We start from the raw sequence: 25,503 nt of genomic DNA on the forward strand, positions 1-25,503 counted from the left end.
ATAAAATATTGTCTGTCGAGCCCCTCACCGACCATCTTGTTTTAAATAATATTTTCATTTGTATTTTGAAACCTTTTTCTTTCATATTTTACCTTCCCGCATACACAACCCTTCATTGCCTTATCTATTTATTCAATTATTCGGTTATTTATTATACATCTGTATGTACACCAAATTTCCATCGAAAATTGTATGGTGTAAAAAATTGTATTGTATGGTATAGTATAAATGTATATATTATATATTTATATATTTATTTATTCATGCCAAAAAGTATAAAGCTTTTACACAAGTCAGTCAAAAATATAACTCCAAATAAAAGTATTAAACTGTAAAATTCGTTTTACCTAAGAACAAAAATAAAACACATATAAGCCTAAAAAGTAATGCTTAAAAACACTTAACACTAAAAGTCAAGAGACCCAGCCTATGCAATAGCACTGAAATTTGAGCTCAGGAATTCCTCAAATGAATAAAAAGCATTGGTGACTAAAAAATGTTTTACCTTTGTCTTATAAGCATTAAGAGGCAAATCCTTAACGGAGACCGGCAGGACATTAAAGAACTTAATTCCATAATAAGACACGCCATTACGGGTACGCTCGAGTCCCCTAAATGGTGCCACCAAGGAGCCGCTATTTCTGGTGTCATGACTGTGAGTGCTAGCATGAGTCGCAAACCTGGGTAGGTTTTCCCTAATGAATACAAGGCACAGAAGTATGAAGGCGCTTGGTAAGGTGAGAACTCTCAGAAGCCTGAAGTGGACCCTACAACAATCCCTGTATCCAATCTGCGCAATCACTCGCAGACATCGACGTTGCAATGCAAAAATCCTGGGCATATGCGCTGAATGACCCCAGTTTAGTAAGTTATACGTCATTAGAGAGTGAAAATATCCAAAGTAAGCTGTCCTGAGAGTACCTGCGGAGACAGACCCAGACAAATTGCGAATCAGGAAAGTACACCTTGATAATTTGGTTGACAATTCATCTATGTGACCTTGCCACGTCAAACCACTATCCAATCTAACACCCAGAAAATCCACAGACACACCTAAAGATTGTTGCTGGGAATCAACGTCCCGAAGGGAAAAAATTATATTTTGAGTTTTGGACTCATTTAAGCACACTCTATTGGAAACGGCCCGGTCTCTAAACTGAGTACAAGATTCTTGAGCCTTGAGCGAAATGTTTGCGCAACTCCTATTAGTACACAGGGATGTAGTATCATCAGCATACAAATAGAAAGTGCAATCAGGGTGACAAGTTGGTAGGTCATTAATAAATATAAGAAACAGGATAGGCCCGAGAACGGATCTCTGAGGCACTCCATGCTCAATCGACAAACTCTGAGACCTACATCTCCCAAAACAAACAAATTGACTTCGGTCACTCAAGTAGGACTGTAGCAGTGACAGACTTCTCGAACAAAATTTGTAGTGGTTGAGCTTTTGAAGAAGAATATGATGCTCCACACAATCAAAAGCCCTAGATAAATCGTAAAATGAGGCTTGGGAGTACAGAGCACTTTCAAACCCGTCAAGCACCACGTCACACAGGTTCTGGACCGCACCAGTGGTGGAGTGTTTCTTTCTAAACCCATGTTGGTTCACATAAAATAAAGAGTTTTGTTCAAAATACTCCTCTATTTGAGTCTTGAGTAAAGACTCAAAAATCTTTCCAATGATAGGCACCAGAGAAATGGGACGGTAGTTTTCAACATCCACTTTTGAACCCTTTTTGTGAATAGAAATGACCTTAGCAATTTTAAGACAGGATGGGAATGTGCTCTCAAAGATAGCCATGTTGATTAGTTTGGTCAGGGGAACAATAATTAAATTCTTAATAGTCTTTATGAGTCTGATATTCAAATCATATGGATCATTGCTTGCACTATTCTTCATGCCATCAATCACCTGACGGACCTGGATGAAAGTAACTTCGGCAAAGGAAAAGCCGGGTCCGCAAGGGCCAGTCAAATAAGCTAAAGGATTTTTGGGAGGCAGAGGAAGAGTCTCTTTTAGTTTGGCAGGAACATTCACGAAAGATTCATAAAAATGGCTGGCATTAATATCACTCAGCTCCGATTCCTTTACGCTAGGGTTCAGAGCTGTAATTACCCTCCACAATGCCCGGACAGGGTTACTTGACTGGCTAATGAAGTTGTCATTGACCTTTCTCCTCCTTGTCTGAATTTCAAGCCGGTATTTGATACGGTAGGTGCGGATAGTATCACTTGATATCAAATTGGGGTATTGTTTACCAGCCCGTCTTAAGAAACAGAGCCGTTCTCTCATCTCCCTGAGAGACTCATCAAACCACTTAGAAGCAGCTGAGCGCCTGGCGGTATTCGCTGATTTTGACTTCAGTGGAAAACACATTAAATAAGCCTCGCTCAGAGATTTAACAAAAGAATTAAAAGAGATATCAACATCACTAGTATTGCCAATGAAGTCCCAATCAAAGTTCTCCACCGCATTATAAAAATTTAACAACCCCCAATCTGTCATAGGGCGGTAACATATACGAACAGCGTCACCTCGAACGGGGATGCTCTGTTTAAATTGAAACACAATTCCCAAGTGATCAGACAATGATGGATCACAAATATTAGCATTACAATTGGAACTGGAGACAGTTGTAAAAATATTATCCAGACAATTCGAACCCCTCGTAGCACCTCTAGCAACTGGATAAAGCCCAAAGCAAGAAAACAAATCAACAACCCTCCTCGACTGTGTCTGGTTTAGATTAAACTTAACATTAAAGTCACCAGTGATGACATATTTTTTGTTAATTGTTAAGCTAGCAAGAAAGCCCTCCAGACAACTGAGAAAGTTGTCGAGATCGCCCAGTGGAGATCTATAGATAGTAAATATGAGAAACTCACCATGTTGGATCCCCGCAATCTCAAAATCCACCTCACATGCTACTCCTTGGGGCAGAATACTGACAGACTCACAATTTAATCCATCACGCACATATATGCATACCCCGCCATGATTTCTGTTTATCCTACAAAATTTGGAAACAAGATTAAATCCGTGTATATGGGTTACACCAATTTCCGCCTCAGACAGCCAGTGCTCATTGAAACAAAGGATATTAATATTGAGGTTCGATTCGAGGTATGCCTCAAGCTCTGGGACTTTAGAACGTAGAGATTGAATATTAAGATGAAGTATAACATTAAAATTAAAATTATAAAGTTCACTAGCATGCATTACTTTCTTTTGTTGTAATGATGGCGCTTTCGGTTTAAAAACTTCCTGACAACAGCACCTGAGGGCCAGACTTTGCCCTCCAGAACATCCGTCATATTAAGAGAGGAAACTCCAATTTTAAAAGATTTAATATGGTCCTGGGAAGTGGCCAGATCTTCACATACACAGCCTTTAAACCCATGAGAGTCCAGATGAGCCAAGACATCATTAACTGTATTGTCCTTGGATAGCCCGGAGAGGAAGATCCAGGAACGGTTGTCTGTGCCGTGATTACTCTTCTTACTTGGATTTGGTTTTAGGCTCGGTTTCAATGTAGGAAGCATAGCAGAGGCAACAGTCAAAGGCAGGACATTCTTCCGAGATGTATTGGAATTGCTCCCCCCAGAAAGAATCTGAGCACTGGAATTCCTGGTGACATTTACCACGCCAGCCTTTCCCTGGTTTGGAGATGTAGGTCGCAGAGAGGGCCATGGAGCTGCCATCTTTAGTGTTGACTGGGAAGGTAAGTTGGCAAGCATGGACACCATTTCAACATTAGTGTCCTTCAGTACTGCAATATGTTTGGTGATTTCCTGAGTTTGAAGAGTGAGTTGTTGCATTATAACATAACATAACATAACATTATAACGTAACATATCATAATGACGAAACTTTTATAATGACGGCCACGCCTTAATTTGGCGAAGGCGGTGGAAAACCGTTATATACTTGGGATTCCCCGAGTTCTGAAAATAGGAAATGAGACGGAAAAAACGTATAATAGAACAGGGTTCAATACCGTTCAGTAGAGTTTGTGTTGAATCTTTCTTTAACAGAAACAATTTTACATGCCCAAACGTAAAGCATTTACGCTTGCCGAAAAAGTTTGGAAGCTGGAGAATCGAATGCCAGCAATCAGAAAGAATTTGACGTAAGTTTAATCACATGTAATAAGACATCTTATGCATGTTTGTTTTATATTGTTAAATGGAATATTCAACAGCGTCATAAACGATATGGAAAAATCGTAATAAAATACAGGATGCATTTAAAAACAGCTCTATGTCAACAAAAGTGAAAAAAATTAGGCATTGTAGCCAACTAAACATTGACCACGCATGATTTAAATGGTTCAAGATTTAAAAAAGTCGCAATATTCCCATAAGTGGGCCTATATTACAGGTCAAAGCAGATGATTTTGCTAGGCAACTTAAATTGGACGTTTTTAAATGTACAGTGGGATGGGCTCAACGATTTAGAAAGAGACACAAGTGGGGAGGAAGCAGATGTATCTGAGGCGACTTGTAGTGATTGGATAACAGCAGTTTCGCCAAATTTATGAAAATGATACACAGACAATGCAGATGAAAGCGGATGCCAGACAGAACGATAAAATTTAAAGGAGAAAAATGTGTTAAAGGAAAACTTTCCAAAGAAAGACTGATTGTTCTCGTAGTAGCAAATATGATCGGATCTGGAAAATTAAAACTTGTAGTTATTCGCAAAGCTAAGCAACTTCGGTGTTTTAAAAACATGAAATCTTCAAAATATTTCAAAATAATTTAAACCCATTATTGAAAACTTCAGATCATGAATGTTTTAAAGGATATTGACAAGAAAGGTGCCTCAAAAACTTTGAAGTCATTTTTTATGATCAAAAACTTACGTTCGGGTTTCAAAGGGCATGACAGTCAGTTGTATTGCACATGGGGGATTATATTCAAACGCAACTGAAAATTCTTTTGATGGAAGTTTACTTCCTCTAGCAGAATGGATTCGCCGAGATATATATAGGGATGAGGGTGACGACAATCTATAATTATCTGAATGGGTCTGCATATTGGCTGTGGGTGATCTGGTAAGAGAAGAAAATTAGCAAAATTTTTCAAATGACGAAGAACTGGAAACTGTCGAAGTTACAGAAGAACACGAAGAAGTTATGACTAGCTTAAATCTGTATTTGGAGTCAAACGGCGATGATGTATAAATGGACAAACCAATTGATTTTTAACCACCTACTGTAAAGGATGTATTTTCAGGAATTCAGATAATTCAAGATCATAATTTACTGTGTATAATAATTTTGTAAACTCGCTTTTGTACTAAAATAAAAAAATATTTTTAAACAATGGTGTTTTTATAGCGACAATTATCGTCGGTCCCTTCAACGTCGTTATAAACAATATAAGTAAAATCTGTATTGTTGTGTTGTAAATCTGTATTATTGATAATTAGTTATAAAGTAATTTATAACTCTTTATGAACTTTATTAAGTAACTGATAAACATATACAGTGCATCCCAAAAGTTATGTCTAAATTCATTTAAAATTCAGGGGTGTGTTCGAAAAAAAAACGCTCGGACACGTCGATTTTTATTTCAAATTGAGCATTTTTGTACGTGAAGTTTGTATATACAGGGTTGCTCAAAAATAAATTACGACCATCAACTTCATTTTTTCAAGTGAAAGCACCTTCTTTTTATTTCATCTTTGAATTTCGCGTGGAATTCTACGTATGTTTCATGCATCATGTCCTATACCTAGAGTCAATAGTTATCGAAAAAAATACGCTTCATGTAACAAATAAAAAAAGAACAATAATTAAGTTAAATGTTCAAAATGGTTGCCATTCACGGCTTGACAATATCCAAGGCGATCAATAAAGTCTCGTTGCACATTTTCAATCATTTCCGGAGTCTATTTCAAGTCGTCTAGATTATTTAGCCTATTAACAAATACCTTCGACTTGAGGTATCCCCACAAAGAGAAAAAAAGATGGCGCTTGAATAGACAAGACGTGGTGTTTGTCGCTCTTCAAAAATCCTCCTAATTAGTGGTTTTAAAGGTTTTTTTTTTTAAAACATAAGTGATATTAGGGGTAAAGAGTAACCTCTTTTGACGACTGACCTGTTTTTGTGTAGTGTGTGTTCTGTTTTGTGCCAGTTTTCTTGGTTTTTTAGCCAACATTGCTTCCCGCCAAAATATGTGTTTGTCAACAACTGACGTAAGAGAGATAAAATCCATTATCTCTAGTGTTTTTCACGATAAATTTCTATCGGATGTTGCAGAAAAAGTAAACCGCCAGCAGTGCTTGTGCGGTTTTCAAGTGATGATGTTCGATCGGCGGTACTTAAAAATAGAAAAATGCTTAAAAACACTAGTGTCTTCATTAAAGAAGATCTGACTAAGACACGGCTGACTTTATTAAATCAAGCAACGGACCGTTTTTCTAACAAATATGCGTGGGTGTCAAATGGCAACATTTATGTTAAAGCAAGTGATGGTTCCGTTCATCGTGTGAGTTCTGAACGTGATTTAGTGGGGCTAAAAAATAGGCGTGAAAAGGACTAATACATGTGAATAAAATGACAGGTACTTTCGTAATTATTTGGTTGCTCAAAACTCTTGTTCTTGGATAACTTTGCGACAAACTAACTTCCTAAACTTCTTAGTTACCTTTTTTTCTTTTAACTCTTTTTTTTTATAATCTTTATTACATATAGTTTTTTTTCCATAACATCTCTTCAAACGCACTATTTATGTTTTTTTTTTCTTTTATTTTTGTTTTTACTTATTTACTCGGGTTCTAATATATACATTAATTTATGTCCTTGGTAAAGGTTTCACATATAAACTGTAGGTCGCTGTTGGCTCATTTTGATGATTTTTCTGCGGAATACTGTTCAGGGGATTTTAACCTTATTGCAATTACAGAGTCATGGCTGACTCGCGATATTGATAGTGATGCTGTACGCACCCCTAATTACCAACTAATGAGAAATGATCGACAAAATTATAGAGGTGGCGGTACTGTTGCCTTTGTTCAGAGCAGATTAACTTATGAAGTTCTTTTGTCTGAAATGTATGAATTTTTAGAAAGCCTTTGGTTAAAAATTAATATTGATGGTGAACCGCATATTTTTGGAATAATTTATAGATCTCCAAATTCTAATATTCTAATATGTTTTCTAGTTTTAACCATATAACCTGCCTCGGGGACTTTAATATTGATGTTTCAAAAGCTTATGACAACCATGCACGCCAATTAATATCTTTGTGTGAGACTTTTAATCTAAAGCAGGTTATAGCTAAGCCGACTTGTATTTTTAATGGCACCAGCTCTATTATCGACCTTATTTTTACTAATCAGCTAAATATTTTAAAAACTGGCATTATTAACTCTACGTTTTCCGATCACTATGGCATTTTCTTTGAATTTAGTGGTATGGTGCCGGAAGTGCTTCCTAAAGTCGTGACCTATAGACCCCTAAAAAATATGAACTTAGATAACTTCCAGGCCGATCTAGCACCGCTATCAGAAGCGTGGTATCAAAGACCAAACCAGATGGCCTGTTGGATACCAAAAATTGCGTCTACCGGATCCCATGTGAGTGCGGTGACTCATACATAGGTGAGACGAAGCGCCCCCTAGAAGTCAGAGCGAAGGAACATCGCAGCTGGACCCAAAGAGGAGAGGTTTCCAAATTCGGAATAGCAGAGCACGCGTGGCATAATGGACACAATATCCATTGGTCAGAAGCCAAGATTCTGCACAAGCAACAGCACTGGCGGAAGAGGAAGTTCGTAGAGGCAGCTTTCATTTCACAGAATCAGGGGATCTTCAGCCAGCCAAGCGTCGATATACCCAACATCTGGAAGCCTCTACTCTCAGGACAGTGTAGGATCTAGAGAGAGGCGTGTCCTCCCCCCAACTCTTTTCACGGATGACATTCATTTCCACATCGCTGCACACATCTAGTATATAAGCCTATAGAATAGTTGTTTGCTGTCAGTTTACACTTGATGGTTGGAGACACTTACCACCCATGCTCCTGTTAAAACATTTACAGTGCGAAAAAAGAGAAACTCCTTGGTTGACAGACAATATAAAACTTCTTCAAAAACTAAGAGATAAAGCCCTAAAAGATTTCAAAACAAGTAAATTACCTGCAAAGTATTACAAGCAACTTAGGAACTATACCACCACAGCCGTTAGAGCAGAAAAAAAAGCTTTTTATAGAAATAAATTTAGGAACTGTACATATGGGAAAAAATGGAGTGAATTAAGAAAAATATTACCTTGTAAGCAAAAACAGATTCCTGGAGCTTTTAAGAATCCCGATAATTTCAATAATTATTTTGTTGACAGCAGTAAGGTACCTAGCAGCGATAATAGTCAGGAAATAATTAATTTTTATGAAAATAATTCCTTCCCCGTTTCAAATTTACACACAACCGCAATGTCTAGGGATAATTTAGAATTTTCTTAATTTTTTTTTTAATTTGTTAAAATTTTATTTACTTGCTATAAATATAAAAATATCTAGACTTTATCCTTATTTTAGACTGCTTAAACCACACTGTACATTTTTCTACTTAATTTATTTATCTCAAATAAATAAACAAATACACATATCGTTATTTATTGTCTTGAATTCTTTTACCAAAAAAAAGTGTTTGCGTTTTTTTGGAAAAAAGTTTGTTCATAGAGCTCAGTATAGTTCTTGCTAACCATGCAGCGCAGACATTTAACGAGAGAAGAAATGATACGAGCGGTGGGCCTTTTAGATGGTGGTATGACGCAAGCACAGGTTGCAGTGAACATGGGCACTACTCAAAGCGTAATTTCACGCTTATATGCACGGTATCGAGAAGAAGGCGATGTGGCGGAAAGGCATAGAGGTCGCTTACGTATTACAACCCCTCTACAGGACCGCTTTTTACACTTAAATGCTCGAAGACGCCCCACTGTAACAGCACCAGAATTGCAAATCAGGCTACAGCAAGTGCATAACGTTGAGGTTTCAGCCGATACTGTACGCCGACGTTTGCATGAAAACAACCTACGTAGTCGTCGGCCTTTAAGGGTGCAACCGTTGTCCTGGGGTAATCGAGGAGTACGACTTTTGTGGGCGGAAGAACATTTGTTGTGGCAAAATGAAAGTTGGGCAAATGTGCTGTTCACTGATGAGTCTCGGTTTGGAATTTACCCCGACTCAAGAAGAGTTCGCATGTGGAGAGAGCCTGGAAACGCAAACCGCCTGTGCAATGTCCAGGAAGTGCATTCTTTTCGTGGCGGAACCATCATGGTTTGGGGAGGCATTAGTATTGGAGGAAGAACAGACCTCATTTTATTAGAAAACTTTTTAACTGGCAGATTATACGTGGATCAGATACTGGCACCTGTTGTTATTCCGTATGCAGCAGCAATTGGTCAAACCTTTGTTTACATGCACGACAATGCCAGACCACACACTTCAAGGGTTGCTAGAGAGTTTCTAGAAATGAATAATATCGATGTCTTACCATGGCCACCTCAATCCCCGGACCTAAACCCCATTGAACACATGTGGGATATGCTTCAAAGAAGAGTTCTTCGTATGGAAAGACCAAGAGACAATAGAAGAACTTTGTTTCTGACACTTCAAGAAGCCTGGAATGAGATACCCCAAGATGATATTGATCATTTAATTCTAAGCATGCCCAGACGATGTCAAGCAGTTGTGAACAGTCGTGGAGGTCATACAAGTTATTGAATATTGTTTTTGTTTATTTTTTGTTAATTTAAAATTAAGAATTAAATTTTTGTAAAACCTAGTTTCTCAACAACTTTAATTTTTTTGCATTTTTTTAGAAAAAATATAAATTATTTAAAATTTTTTGGGTTTTTTTATTACCTTATAAACTACTCTTAAACTTGCAAATAAATTTAAAAAAAAAGATCATATTAAAAAATATATATACAAATTTATTCAAAATATCCCTAGACATTGCGGTTGTGTGTATTTTTATTTCGCACAGTGAGTTATAATGATATATGTTCTATTTTATTTAGCATTAAATCCAAAGCATTTGGTATCGACAATCTTAATATAACATTAATTCATATGTGCTGCCCTTTTATATTGCATATAAATAATAAATGCATTGAAAGCAGCTATTTTCCCAAATGTTGGAAAGAGGCCTTTGTGATGCCATTGCCAAAGGTAAATAATTCAACAGATTTTAATCAGTTTAGCTCCATTAGTATTCTGCCTACATTTTCAAAAATTCTTGAAAGAATCTTAGACACTAAAATTTGAAATTTTTTAAATGCTAATGATATTTTGCCCCCTAAACAGTCTGGGTTTAGAAAGAACTTCAGTCGTGCTTCAGCAATGGCGGATGTTATTGATGACATCATAAGATCTAGGGATGATGGTATGATTTCTGCCCTTGTTCTATTGGACTATAGGAAAGCCTTTGATTTTGTTAATCACGAAATTTTAAAGTCTATATTTCACTATATATAGGGTTTTCTGATAAAGCTATTCATTTCATTAATTCTTATTTAAGCGGTAGGGTGCAGCGAGTCAAGATAGAGGAAAATGTATCTGAACCCTTGGAAGTTGATAATGGCGTGCCTCAGGGTGGTATTTTATTTTTTATTATTTATACTTTTAGATTTTATTTTTATTTAAAAAACTGCCTTTACCATTTTTATGCTAAAAATGCGAAAGCAAAAATTAATCAAGACTTACAAGCCATATGTGATATTTCTTCAAAGCATTTTCTAAAATTAAATCCTTCTAAGTCGTCCGTAATGTTTATTGGTAATAAGCAAAAAATTAACCATATTTTAAACAGTAACACTATTAATATTAAGATGGGTGATGCTAATATTTCTGTTGTATAGATAATTGCAAAAGTTTGGGCTTAATAGTGGATAGTGATTTGCGATTTCATCAACACGTTTCTAATGTTCTAAAAAAAGGGTATTTTGCTTTAAAATTAATTTACTTGCATAGGCATTATCTAAGTGAAGATATTAAAAAAATGTTGTGTGACTTTTTAGTGCTGTCACAATGCAATTATTGCGATGTTGTTTACGGTTGGTGCCTAGACTATAATGACAGGTGCCGATTGCAAAAGCTTCAGAACTCATGTATTCGCCTAATTTTTGGCATACGCAGACATAATCGCGTTTCCCATAGACTTTCCGAGCTGGGGTGGTTAAATATGCAAAATCGTAGGGTTGCTCATTCACTTACTTTTTTTTATAAAATTCTTAAATACCGTAGTCCACCTTACCTATACCTTAAGATTACTTTTAGAAATGATGTTCACCATTTGGGCTTAAGAAGAAACACAATTCATATTCCAAGACATAAGACTCATTTATTTAAAAGGTCCTTTTCCTATAATTTTGCATATCAGATGAACTCTTTGGGCATAAGTTTTGAGTTGGGTTTGGTGTCTGTTCAGACTTTTCGCAGGGGAATGATGGTGCGTCTGATGAGTCAGCAGCTGTCTGCGTAAAATACTGAAGGGTTAATATTGTTAGTTTGGGTATGGGTGGAGACTGAAAATTTGTGTTTAGTGTGGGCAACTAATGTGCGTGTTTTTCTTTTTTTTTTGTGAGAGGTACTATGTTAATGTTAATGTTTTAAATTTTTTGGGTAGGTGTGTATAATTAAACTTAGTCTGTTACAAGCATTTCTACATTTGTTTTCTAGTTAGTTTTTTTAAGTTTTGGCCACAATGTTAAAGAACAGAATCTGCCTTGGCAGAATTCTGAATTTGTCGGCCTTTTATTTGCATAAAATAATAAATGTGTATTTCTTTCTCTTTTTTTTATGTAGTTATGTTGAGTTTGCAAATAAAAAATATTTATTATTATTATTATCATTATTAAAAAAAAGTCCATTGGTGTTAGGTCAGGCTACCTAGCAGGCCATTCGATGGTTCCTCTCCTTCCTATCCACCGATGGGAAAGGTTTCATCCAAAAATGTGCGCACACTGGCAGCATAGTGCGAAGGAGGGCCATCTTGCTGGAAAATTAGTTCTTCGTCAGGATAGTCTGGGTCCAATGGATTTGGAAATAAAGCTAGTAATGCTGGAACTAATTAAAATTGGAGAAAATCGAGATACACTTGTCCCGTTAAAGTCTGTTCAAAGAAAAAGGGACCTATTACTCTTCCGCGCACTATTCCACACCACAGATTTAGTTTTTGAGGGTACTGGGTGTTTACCTCCATTATCCAATGCGGATTTGTTGAACTGTTGCCCAATATCGACAATTTTGTCTGGGGCCGTATTTTCGAAACCATGCGAGAATCTTCGAATGCGAACAAAGTCGAGCGGCAAAATTCGCACACGAATTAAAAAGTGCATTTTTGAACAGCATTCGATATTTCATTCGCATGCGAACATGAAATGTAGTGGCAACGTAGCAAAGTCGAGTGCTATTGGAGGCCGTGTCAACCGGGATGAAGACGATAACGATTTTTTAACCTAACCTAAAATTTAAGTTTAAAAACATCAAGGAATTTTGAGGTTTTTTCATGGCGTTTCTTGGGTTTTTGCGAATTGACCTTTTTTTTTAATGAATTCAAAAAATAAAAAATATTGCGGTTTTGTGTCGAGTGAGCGAAAGAAAGAACTAATTTCATTTATGGAAGAGCACCCGGAATTAAAGTCGGGCAATTTCACCCAAAATTTTTCGGCTAAAACTGCACAAGCCTTATATAAAACTAGTGGATAGATTACACAGTCTCAGGAGCACATAAAGATCACATCATCGTAATATGCTTAATCATTCTATCGTAATAGGCTTGCTTAATTTATATAATTTATTAAATTAAGCATCTGCATACATTTCAAATGGGTCAAGAAATGAAGAGTACATCCTATTCCTTCTATCTGCCAGAGTTTTAGTCTCTTCCAGTGCATCGACCACGTTTCTTTGCACAAGATTGTTTAATCTTGCCATTTGATTATTGCTATTTTTTTTCCAATAAACAATAAAAAAACACTACGAAAATACTTAACCAACTCACAAATTAAAAAAAAACAAAGCTAGTTTAAAATCAAAACAAGACAAGTGGCAGAATCGCACACGAACTTGAAATTCGAATGGTATATACCCATTCGATCCACCGCATGCGAAAAAGTTCGCATACGAAGCGGTCGAAAATACGAATATCGATTTTTCGTGCGAAATCCTCTAATTTCGTATGCGAATCAAAGTCGAATGGTTTCAAAAATACGGCCCCTGTTCACACTACCATTCAAACGGAACGTGGCTTCATCGGAAAAAAATAATATTTGTTACTAAATTATTATTTAGATTGCACATGCTTTGTAAGTGTTCACAAAACTCATTTCGCCTATCGATGACGATTCATCAAATAACTCTTACACAGGAATAACTTTGTAGGGGTGATATTTGTGCTTTTTAACTATTCGGTGAACTATAGATTTCGCCATGTGTAAATTTGCCCCAATCTGCGACAGAGGAGTGCATGGATTTTCTTCCAAAGAAAGCAAAACGTCAAGTTAATTATTTTCATCTCGAGCAGGACGACCAGATTTTGGCAGATCTCTTAACATGACCGAATTGTCTAAATTTAGCCTCTATTCTACTCACCACCTTTTGACATATTGGAAGACGATCAGGATGGATTTCATTGAATAATTGAGCAGCTTCTCTTTGAGTACGTGTTCTATCACCAAACCCAACCATGCACAGAATTTCTATTTTTCCTCGTTCCGTTAACTTTACCATTGTGAAAATCGCAACTTTGCTCGTACACTTCACACTTGACAATAATCTGTTTGGCGTACAACTGTCATACAGTTTCTATGAAAATACACGGTCACCAGCCAACAATAAAAAAACACGAATGAATGGAATTTTGCTCTGTATAAAAATTCTCAGAGATAAGGTGACTCGTAAGGTGAACTTCAATAATCATGTTTGGCCGTCTATTTTTCGATAACTGTTGACTTTAGGTATAGGACATGATGCATGAAATGTACGTAGAATTCCACGCGAAATTCAAAAATGAAATAAAAAAAGGTGCTTTCATTTGAAAAAATTAAGTTGATGGTCGTAATTTATTTTTGAGCAACCCTGTATATACAAACTTCACGTACAAAAATGCGCAACTTGAAATAAAAATCGACGGGTCCGAGCGTTTTTTTTTCGAACACACCCCTGAATTTTAAATGAACTTAAAGATAACTTTTGGGATGCACTGTATATATTTTGAATACGCACTGAGTTTTAATTTTTGTTTCTGAAGGGCTGCGCCACACCAGGTTAATTTTTGCCCTGTACAAACGGTTTTTTGTAATTGCGACGTTGTCCAATATTATTTAACTCAATGTCCAACTAAATGTATTAATTCTTTTGTCAATAATGGTAACTTATATGATATTTTAACTCGCGTCTATAGACTATAATCTACTTTGGCTCCCTCGATCCTACAAGGTCAAGTATGTCAAGCGGCAGTAATATTTTGTAGATTATGTAATTATTATTTTTGAGTTGTTTCTATTCGAGTTGTTTCTTGTATTGTGGCTACTGAATTCTCATAAAATGGAGCATACATGTACGATATGCACGTCAATATTTTCCAATTTATCTAATTTAAGAAAGCACTTGAAAAAGTTTAATCCATGTAAGTTGATTTAAGTTTAGTATTAAATATAGGTACTTTTATTGTATAGCTAGGATAGAGTAGGGCAGGCTTGGACATGGGGCACCTCGACATTTCAAATTTTCGTTCTTCTTAGCGATATTTAATATAATATGTAATCTGTATTAAAGTAATCCCTGGCAAATAAACACTGCTGCCGACTAGTGCAATACAACTTTTATGTTCTCTAAAAGCAGGCAAAATTGGAATGTACAGATATGAACCCAGTCCATGCCCGAAACTGCTCCAATCTAACCCACATAGTTTTTTTGTCTATTATTGCATTTATACTAGATTTATTTACTTATCGGTATTCCTATTTCAGCTGAATCATTGAATGAAATTGCACCTAACAAAACTTTCAAATGTGTTGCAATGTGTAATAAATGCATGAAAAGGTTTTCCAAATATACTAATTTAAAACGGCATGTCATCAAATTTCACCCAGGTATACTATGGACTTGAAGCATATGTTTTTCATAGTTTCTAAATGATTTTTAGATTTTTATTTCTGATCACTGAAACTTTTTCAAGTGCTTTCTTAAATTAGAAAAATTGGAAAATATATGACGTGCATATCGTACATGTATGCTCCATTTTATGAGAATTCAGTAGCCACAATACAAGAAACAACTCCAATAGAAACAACTCAAAAATAATAATTACATAATCTACAAAATATTACTGCCGCTTTACATACTTGACCTTGTAGGATCAAGGGAGCCAAAGTAGATTACAGTCTATAGACGCGAGTATATATTTTAAATCATCTTAATCTGGTAGCACTGTAAAGTTGCGTCTGTCAAATTTGTCGTTGTCATACGTCAATGCTTTCTTTAAAGCTATGTGCTGTTTCTAGAAAATAAATCCAAATTATATGATGTAATTGGAGTTTTATTAATAACCGGGAAAAATACGTTTTTTTTTGTAAGAACCCCTGAACTCACATTTGGATGATCGTATGTTTGGCAACACCGCGGTTCCACGTACTATTCAAAAGCGTCTTTAGGAATTTTGCGGCATGACCAACATCAAAAGAACTATATGACATGATCTTTATCATGTGGAAGATGTAATTCTTATGCTAATGTCAATAAAAATACTTACAATTCTTGAAAAAAGATAGATAAAATAATGTAACCTCAAAATTTGACCTTTTTCGACATAACAAAAAAAACGGTTTCATATTATTCGCCCCTCTCACTATCTCCTTGCCTATAAATGAGATATACTTTCACCATTGTTTAACATTCTTAGGTTATGTTAATTCTTTTTTTTTTAATTCAATTAAATTGGATGGGCCTGAGGAATGAATTGGGCTCGAAACTAAGGAAACATTGAAATTCCAACTGTGATCAGCGGTTGCAAAATGGTGATACAAAGAAAATAAATCGATAATGAAAATCAATTTTTGAGGTTATGGTGCATTTTATGGTTTTTTGAGATTGGGTAAATAGGCAACTTAATTTTAAATAAACGTATAATAATGTTTATAATTATTATAAACTTCGTTTGACCTGGAAAGTCTCCCACGTTTTGTAAAATATTTCTACATATTTCTTACGAGTTTCGTCAATAAATAAGTTGTTAATATTATTTTAATAAATGCGTGTACTTACTTGATCTGATTCGGAACAAGAATCCTCATAATAGTGATCGTCAAAAGGAAGCTCCTCATCAGAAGACTCCATTATGTTACGAAGACCACAACAAATGCAAACGAGTTTGTAGTACCAATATACTAACTTTTGGTATATTTTGTTATTATTTGCACTTACGGCTTTTTTTCAAAATGAGAAAATTGCGAAACGAAAATATTGGCTGCTTAGGCTCTCTGCACTACTCGCACTTCGCAGTTTAATATGGCCGTTTGGTTATATCGATAACACAGATACCTATATTACTGACCTGAGGAATCCCGTTTAATTTAATGTTGATACCATTAATATGTGAATCACAGAATACAAATATAGTGATGAAATATAAAAAATATAAAAAAATATAGTGTGAAAATGTGAATAATATTAAATTAGGTCAGTAATAAGAAATTAATTTAAAATATTATTTTAAAGTGCTATATATTCCCTGTTGAAATACTTTAACGGTTTGGTCAAATCGATAAAACAGTGACCTGTATTACCAATCTGAGGGTAGGCGCGGGTTATTTGAATTGTTTGCTTAAGGAATCAACCGAAAAATGACGTAAACGGAATAAATGAACTTCACTATCTCGTGCCGTTCTATACAGGGTGTTCAGTTAAGGGTGTACACTATCTATTTCTCAAGACCTCTTTTATTTGAGCCAATTTGAAAAAAAAATTCACAGCAAAAATTGCCAAAAGGAGTCATGCAAAAATATTTTAAGCTTTGCAACGCAGCCGTAAGAGGGCGCAACTATCAAAATAAAAATAAAAATTTATACTTTGACCAAAATTACTAAATTAGAAAATTGAGTTAATTTTCTATGAACTTGGTTTAAGCCAAATTTTCATTGGATGAATAATAAGGGTTGGGAAAACAACTGAATATTGTCATGAGAAAAAAATGAAAACTCCAAGTCTTAGTCTCAAAATGTCATTTTAATTAATCAAGTGGTGACATGTTTCGCTAATACAGCATCATCAGACCTACAATAAACAGAAAAACACACGTAACTACAATAAAAGCTTACACTAAAACAAAATCAAATATTAAAAATTAGATAAAATTACCTTATAGCTAGATGACCTGCTAAGTACTGACAAATATAATTTAAATATGAGAATATTTTGTAATAAAAAACAATAACACGGCACAAAAATTCAACAAAAAATATAAAATGAAAACTCCATCATTTTTTTCTCTAGTTACGTAGGTCTCTTTGAGATAATGGACGAGTTCTTTCAATTTGAATATTGTCATATCTAAATCGCTATATCTTGTACGCTTCTTATTCAATTTTAATGAGCAAGGTGCGATATGAAAGATAATTTTCATCTCTGTTAATGGACTTTTGCAGTGACATAAGTTAGTCTTAAAAAAAAGTTATACATATAGCGCTGTTCGGTGTTGTCAAAGTTTTCCTGAAAAATTTCTAAAGTTTCAAATAAATCGGCCTGCTTTACCTTACAAATTATAAAAGTTAACTATTATAAAATTTATATTTTAGCGAAAACCTCTTATCGATATCTACCTATATTATTTGTTTAAATAGTTGTAAATAAATACAGTAAAACTGAATATCTGTAATAGTCGTTAGAGACGATAATTAATATAATATCCAAATTAAAAAATCTTAACTAAGTTGAATTAATAAAAATCCATAAAACATATTGCGTATTGTTGTCATAGCAGTAAAAGCATTCACTTCCAACTGTCATTCTAGTTTGTTTATTGTCTTGTGAAAGAAAGTTTACTTCTTATTTCTACTATTAAAATAAAAATGCCGTGTACAAATAAAAATGCATTCTATACGTGTACGTGTATTTTAAGTGCTTTTGAAATTGATCCAGACCTTCAAGAGAGTAAGATGAGATATATATATATATATATATATATATATGTACAGGGTGTCCAAGATAAGGATCCTAAGCATGAAGATCTCGGTACCTGTTGGAGATACAGCTTCGGTTAAATTTAAAAAGTTGTGCACTTTGAAGCGTATTTACATGCCGTTGAGAAACTTCAAAAATTTCCATGCCTGAGATATTTGGAAAAAACGAAAATTTGCCAATATCGATTTTATTTTTTCCTGGCTTTATTTTAAAAGATATTAAAAAACTATTGACACTTTCTCATTGACACTTTTGATGTAGTACGTGATGGCGCTTTTAAATTTTATATCCGACGTTTCGTTTTCGAGAAACCATCATCAACTTTATTTTTTTATATGGCGCGAAAAGAAAGTACACCCTGTATCTGATTTCATTTTTTATTACAAATTCAATGATGTATCACATGTCACATTTTTTTTGTTAGTTGAAAGGAAAAATGAAAATTTTCTATTTTTTTAGCATATTTTTTAAGTAAGCTTTGGAAACAAATGCTTTGACGTATGTAAATACCTGTTACCGAGTCTGTCACATTTTTCTTAATATCTATTTAGAGAGTGATGAAGCTAAACGAAGCATTGATTTGCATTGTACATTGTACTACTTATAAATAAAAAAATGTAACCAGTAATAGACAAATGTTTTATAATTTTTCTAACGATATGCAACAAATAATGAATACATTTTAAAAATAACGAAAAAAGCAAATAAATTAACGCATTTAATTTAAAACAGGTGTTCAAACAGGTTTCCATTATTTTCTAGACATAAGTATGATCTTTTTACAGTAGCAGTTAAAACATCACGCAATATCTCTGGCGTAATACTTTGAAAAGCGGCCGTCACACATTCTCGTAACTCCTGCTCAGTTCCAAAAGAATGTTGATAGACTCGGTTTTTAATAAATCCCCAAAGGAAGAAGTCCAAAGGGGTTAAGTCCGGGGATCGCGCTGGCCAAGACACTTCACTGGAGATTCCAATCCACTTTTCAGGAAAACGCTGCGAAAGGTACTGTCGAACTTGCCCAGAATTATGTGCAGGAGCCCCGTCTTGTTGAAACCAACAGCTATTGACTTGTGCCAGAGGTAAATCATCTAAGCAGTCTTCTAAATCATTTTGCAATAAATTAAGATATCGTTCTGCTGTTAATGAATAATGGTAAATAAATGGACCTAGTATTTTGGTTCCTAAAATTCCACACCACATATTAAACCCAAAACGTTGTTGATGTCTAGATATTTTCTTAACACGCGGATTTTGTTGGACCCAGTAATGACTATTGCGGCGGTTAAAGATACCATTATTAGTGACCATACTTTCGTCGGACCATATTATTTTTGATGGAAAATTAAAATCCTCTTCACAGGCACGTGTATACCACTCACAAAAATGCCGACGTCGTTCGAAATCCCCAGGTTTAAGTCCTTGGCAAATTCTAAATTTGTAGGGGTGATATCTGTTTTTACGTAAAATAAACTGAGCTGTAGATTTGGCCACTCCTACATTTTTCTCAATTTGCCTGGTTGATATCTCGGCGTTTTCAATAACTGCTTGTAAAACATTATTTTGAGTTTCTTCAAGAGATTCCTTTTTTCGAGATAAAACAGGCTTTTTAAACGAACCATATTCTTTTAAATTTCGAGCCAACTCTAAGAAAATGGATTTACATGGTTGCTTTGTATCTGGAAATTTATCAAGATACATTGCTGCTGTATTTACAGTATTTTTGTAACACAAAATGTAGCACGACAGCATGTCAAACTTCTCTTCATGACTATAATGACCACCAGGCATATTTGAAGATAATAACACAATTTTAGCAATAATAACGACAACAGTAAATAATAATAACAATAATTACTCAACAAAAAACACCTCGACAATCACGGTAACAACAACGGCAATTAATATTTAATAAAAAAATATGTGACAGGGTAAAAGGTATTTACGTCAAAGTGTCAAAGCATTTGTTTCCAAAGCCTACTTAATAATATGTTTAAAAAAAAATAAAAATTGTATTTTTCCTTTTAACTAACAAAAAAAATGTGACATGTGATACATCGTTGAATTTGTAATAAAAAATGGAATCAGATACAGGGTGTACTTTCGTACTACTTTTTTTCGCGCTATATAAAAAAATAAAGTTGATGGTGGTTTCTCGGAAACGAAACGTCGGATATAAAATTTAAAAGCGCCATCACGTACTACTTCAAAAGTGTCAATAGTTTTTTGATATCTTTTAAAATAAAGCCAGGAAAAAATAATCGATATTGGCAAATTTCCGTTTTTTCCAAATATCTCAGCAGGCAATGGAAATTTTTGAAGTTTCTCAACGGCATGTAAATACGCTTCAAAGTGCACAACTTTTTCCTAATTTAACCGAAGCTGTATCTCCAACAGGTACCGAGATCCGCATGCTTAGGATTCTTATCTTGGACACCCTGTATATATATATATATATATACACTATCGGACAAAAGTAGAGAAACTTCTAAAAATTCTTTGATTTACGGAAACCATGTATTTAAATTAAATATTTACTACAAATATTGTAGTTCTCAACAACTGCGTTTTTTTACAGCATTTTACATGCCTCTTATCAGTTGTTTATTTACAATAAAAGAATTCAAATATTTTCGGATAGACATAAGTCGAGAAACCTAAATATCAATCGTCCAAATTTAGTATTTAGTTCGCTTTACGTGAGTTCTGTTGATAGTTTTGCATAGTTTTTTTAATCAACATGCCTCGCGGAAGATATTTGTCTGAAGACCTTCGTAGAAAAATAGTTGATGCACACAAGAGTGGTATACGACAAGTGGACATTAGTAAAACGCTTAATTTGCATAAGTCCGTTGTTAGCAAGACAATTTCTAATTTTAAAACACGAAATTCAACAAAAAGCATTAAAAAAAGTGGCCGCCCAAGAAAAACAACCAAACACATGGAAATGATGATAAAAAGAATTGCCCAGTCTGATCCTCACAAATCAGCAAATAAAATTTTAAGTGAATTACCTGGTGTTAATGTTAGTTCTAAGACCATACAAAGACGACTGAGGGAAGGAGGATTATTTAGTAGAAGAGCCGCTAAAAAGCCGTTTATTAGCAAGAAGAATCAGAAGGCCCGACTCAACTTTGCACAAAAATATTTGCATTGGACAACCAACGACTGGAAAAAAGTTGTTTTTACTGATGAAAGTAAGTTCAATTTGTTTGGGTCCGATGGAATCTCATGGGTACATCGACCACAAGGCAAAAGATTCGATCCAAGATATACACAGCCTACGGTAAAGCATGGTGGTGGCTCCTGCATGGTATGGGGTTGCTTCTCTGGGTTCGGTACAGGACCATTACACATCATTGAGGGTATCATGGATCGATTTGTGTATTTAGACATCCTACAAAATGTAATGCTACCCTTTGCTGAGGATAATTTACCTTTGACTTGGATATTCCTACAAGATAACGACCCCAAACATAAATCAAAGGTTGTCAAAGATTGGTTTTTATCGGAAAATATTAGGGTTATGGACTTTCCTGCGCAAAGTCCCGATCTTAACCCGATTGAAAACCTCTGGGAGGAACTAGACCGGCGTGTAAGGCAACATCAGATCAGTAATAAAAATGATCTTATAAAAGTTTTACAAGATTCCTGGAATTCTATTGGAGAGGAAACCATTATGAAACTGTTGGAATCCATGCCAAATCGATGCCGCGAGGTGATTGCCAATAAGGGATACTCTACTTACTATTAATTTTTCTAAGATAGAAATAAGAAATAACTTGTACTTTTGGAATAAAATTTAGTTTCTCTACTTTTGTCTCATAAATATTTTGTTTAATTAAATTAAATCTTAGGATTTTCTTCTACAATTTATTTTACTTTATACAAATTAAGTCTTAACAATTATTGTTGATTTTCATTATGTGTAGAACTGCATTAGTTTTGAAGTATTCAAATAAAACGCAAATTTAAAAAGTTTCTCTACTATTGTCCGATAGTGTATATATATATATATATATATATATATATATATATATATATATATTATATATATATATATATATATATATATATATATATATAAATATATATATTAAGGGGGTTGTATATATATATCGTCGGCTTACTGCCAAAACCAGATAAGTTACATTTTGCATTAAATGTGCACTTACCCGGTTTTAGCTGAACAGTGTTGAGCAAAATTAATAATTGCCAAAGCAAGCCTATATCATTTACTACCTTTCCACTGTCCAACACTTATCTGGTTTGTGCAGTAAATTTATATACAAATTTTGATTACGAAAATGCACTAAACGCAAAAATGTTAAAAATATACTTATCTTGTTTTGGCAGTAAACCGACGATATATATATATATATCTACCCCCTTGGCGGGGGTTGCAATCATCCTCAAAATCTTAAATAGGAGTGGGGGTCAAGTGATTATTTGAAAGGTCTTTTTATTCTAGTTACAACTACCAAGTTTCAACTTGATAACTTGAGTTTGCGCAGTATGACAGCTTGTCAAAGATTTTGAAACAATACCATTGTTTAATACATTTAGCGCTAGTTTTTAGAGGTTCTTGATTTACAAAACAAAAACGCTTGCACCCTTCGATTTTTGATTTGAGAAAAACGATTTTTTGCTTAAATTTTTAACCTCACAACTTCAACCCCTTAGCGGGGGCGAATTTCACCCTTATTTTTTAAATGGGAAGGGATGTGTTATTATACATCTTTTGGAAGAGCATTTAATTTTCTTTATAATAGCGCTTTGTTTTTTAAATTTGAGTTGCGCATCGACAAGCAATGAAATTCTAAACATTTTACTGGATATTTTAGCTGTGTGACTAAAAAATTTTTTTTAAACTATCAAAAATCAGTCAACAATCCGACTTTATCTTTAGTAAACAAGTTGATGCGAATTAGTTATTTCTGTGCTTCTTTCGATTCGATAAAAATAGTTTATTCTATGGCGGAAAGAGAGTGGAAATGATTGAATTATACTTTATAAACAATCAATATGCAAGACTAACGGCAACTTTGTTTAATAAGAAATATGCAGGAACACGTAAATCATGGTTACCTATAGTTAGTTGCAAAACTTGGGCTAGTATATTCCAAGTGACTAAAAGATGCTCTTTGTAAGCATTGTGTTTTGTTCCCTCCGCCCATCAGCACTGTGAGAGGAATTTTGGGATCATTTATGGTCAGGCCCTATATAAAGTTCAAAAATATGCATGAAGACTGCCGAAAGCATGCAACGACCAACCTTCATCTAACAGCGACAAATGCTGCAAAAAATTTTCTTGAAAATGTTCCTGTAGACATACAACTGCAAAGTGGACACCAAAAAGCAATCGCTGAAAACAGACAAATATTGTTATCAATTATTTCTTGTATAGTATTTTGCGGTACACATGATATGCCTCTTAGGGAAAAACAAACAGATGAGGGTGTTTTATTAGATTTATTGAAGTTCATATCAGGGGACGACAAATTAAAGAGTCACCTGAAAAAATGCCGTCGCAATGCAGTTTACACATCGCCAAAAAAACAAAACGAATTGATAAATTTATGTGGCGAAGTTATTAAGGAGAATATAATAAGTGAGGTTCAGAAGATCATGGCTTACGCAGTCTTAGCTGATGAAACAGCAGACGAGGCTGGGAAAGAACAGCTGTCAACAGGCGTGCGATACTACGACGAAAGCAAAAGGAAAATTTAAGCAAGTTCAGCAGTTGCTGAAGCAATTGACAATTTCTTGGTTAGTTCTTACCTCCCAACCGAAGATTGAGTAGGGTTTGGATTCGATGGCTGTTCTGCAATGGCAGGGAAAGAGGGTGGGGTATAAGCCATTTTAAAAAAAATATCCTCGTGCTTTATATTTTTATTGTTCAAGCCACAAACTCAACCTTGTTGTGAATGATGCGAACACAGTGCCAGAAATTAGAAATATGTCGCCACTGTAAAGGATATTATAACGTTTTTCATAGAATCGACTACACTTCGAAACTACGCTCCAAACTTATCACGATTATGTGAGACGAGATGGTCCGAAAAATATAAATCAATCAGAAAGTTTTCTCAAAATTTCCCAGAGCTTGTGAAATCTCTAGAAACGTTATCCGTAGAGGGAAATTATGCCACCAGTAAATCTGCATATCAGTTGCATTCAGCCGTTACAAGACCAGTGTGTATTATTGCTCTACAAATAATAGCAAAATATTCAACACTTTTAGAACCGCGTTAGCGTACTGAAAGCTAAATCGATCGACATGATCTTCATGATCATGGACACATCAAAAATCTCAACGACATTCTCAGAAATGACCGCGAGTTTCTTGATAGAATAAGTAATGAAATGCTTCACAAGGCGCGAGCTGTTGCAATGGATTTAAACATAGAAATTTCGCTTCCACGTCTTGCTCACAAGCAAACACATAGAAGTAATCTGCCATCAGACAATGATAACGAATATTGGCGGCGTTCCCTGATAATACCATACAATGATTCACTTATTTCATCATTGAATATTCGATTCTCCCAAGAAAATACTCTAGCGTTTGCTTTAAGTAAGCTACATCCCTTGTAAATGACCAAGATCAAAACGAGCATTACAGACTTACACAAGAATGCAGAAACATTCCAAGAATCTTATAACCTGGATATCACCGAAGAACTGAACCTTTGGCATAATTTATGGATGAGGAAGGCTTTATCAGATGATCAATTAAGGGTCATAGAAGTAGTCGATCTGTTCAACGAAGCCAATATTTTTTACCCTGCTGTCAGAAAGGCATTGATTATATTACGCTGCGAAGCGTTAAAACGTGGCTTAGAAGCACCATGGTTGAAGAAAGGCTTACAGGTTTATGTCTGATTAGCATACGTCGCAATTATTTAAAAGAAAGCAGTGAGTTTATTAAAAAGACTGGCATAGACAAATTTTCGGCAAATCCGAGAAGATTACTGTTTGATTAATATACATATTTATTATGAGTATTATATACAGGGTGGTCCAGTTTCGATGGCGGAAAATTAAATGGCCGACGGAGAACGAAAAAATAATAAGTTTGCTATTATAAATAATATTCGAAAAATGTTTCGTTAAAAAATTACAGGGTGTCAAAATTCCAATTAAAAAAATCATTTATTTTTTATTTTTCTTAAATCACTTTAGATATTTTATTGAAATTTAGCACGTTTAGACAGTTAATCAAGACGCATCTTTTTGTGCAAAAATTATTAATTTTATTCACCAGTGGCGTGTGTGCTGGCCGACCTTCATATAATTTTAATT

At 34.7% G+C, this 25,503-nt stretch overlaps 1 protein-coding gene across 1 annotated transcript in view; it reads right to left on the reverse strand.

Moving 5' to 3' along the window:
• The window catches only part of LOC126737671 (ankyrin-2-like), a 29,059-nt gene extending 12,515 nt beyond the window's left edge, over window positions 1-16,544 (reverse strand). Inside the window, exon 1 of the mRNA XM_050442667.1 lies at window positions 16,285-16,544. Coding sequence (XP_050298624.1) covers window positions 16,285-16,356 — 72 coding nt within the window. The 5' untranslated portion in view covers window positions 16,357-16,544. The remainder of the gene's footprint in view (window positions 1-16,284) is intronic.
• Between the last annotated feature and the right edge of the window lie 8,959 nt (window positions 16,545-25,503).

The sequence above is a fragment of the Anthonomus grandis genome, chromosome 6 (assembly GCF_022605725.1).
Source record: "Anthonomus grandis grandis chromosome 6, icAntGran1.3, whole genome shotgun sequence".
Classification (NCBI taxonomy): Eukaryota; Metazoa; Arthropoda; class Insecta; order Coleoptera; family Curculionidae; genus Anthonomus; species Anthonomus grandis.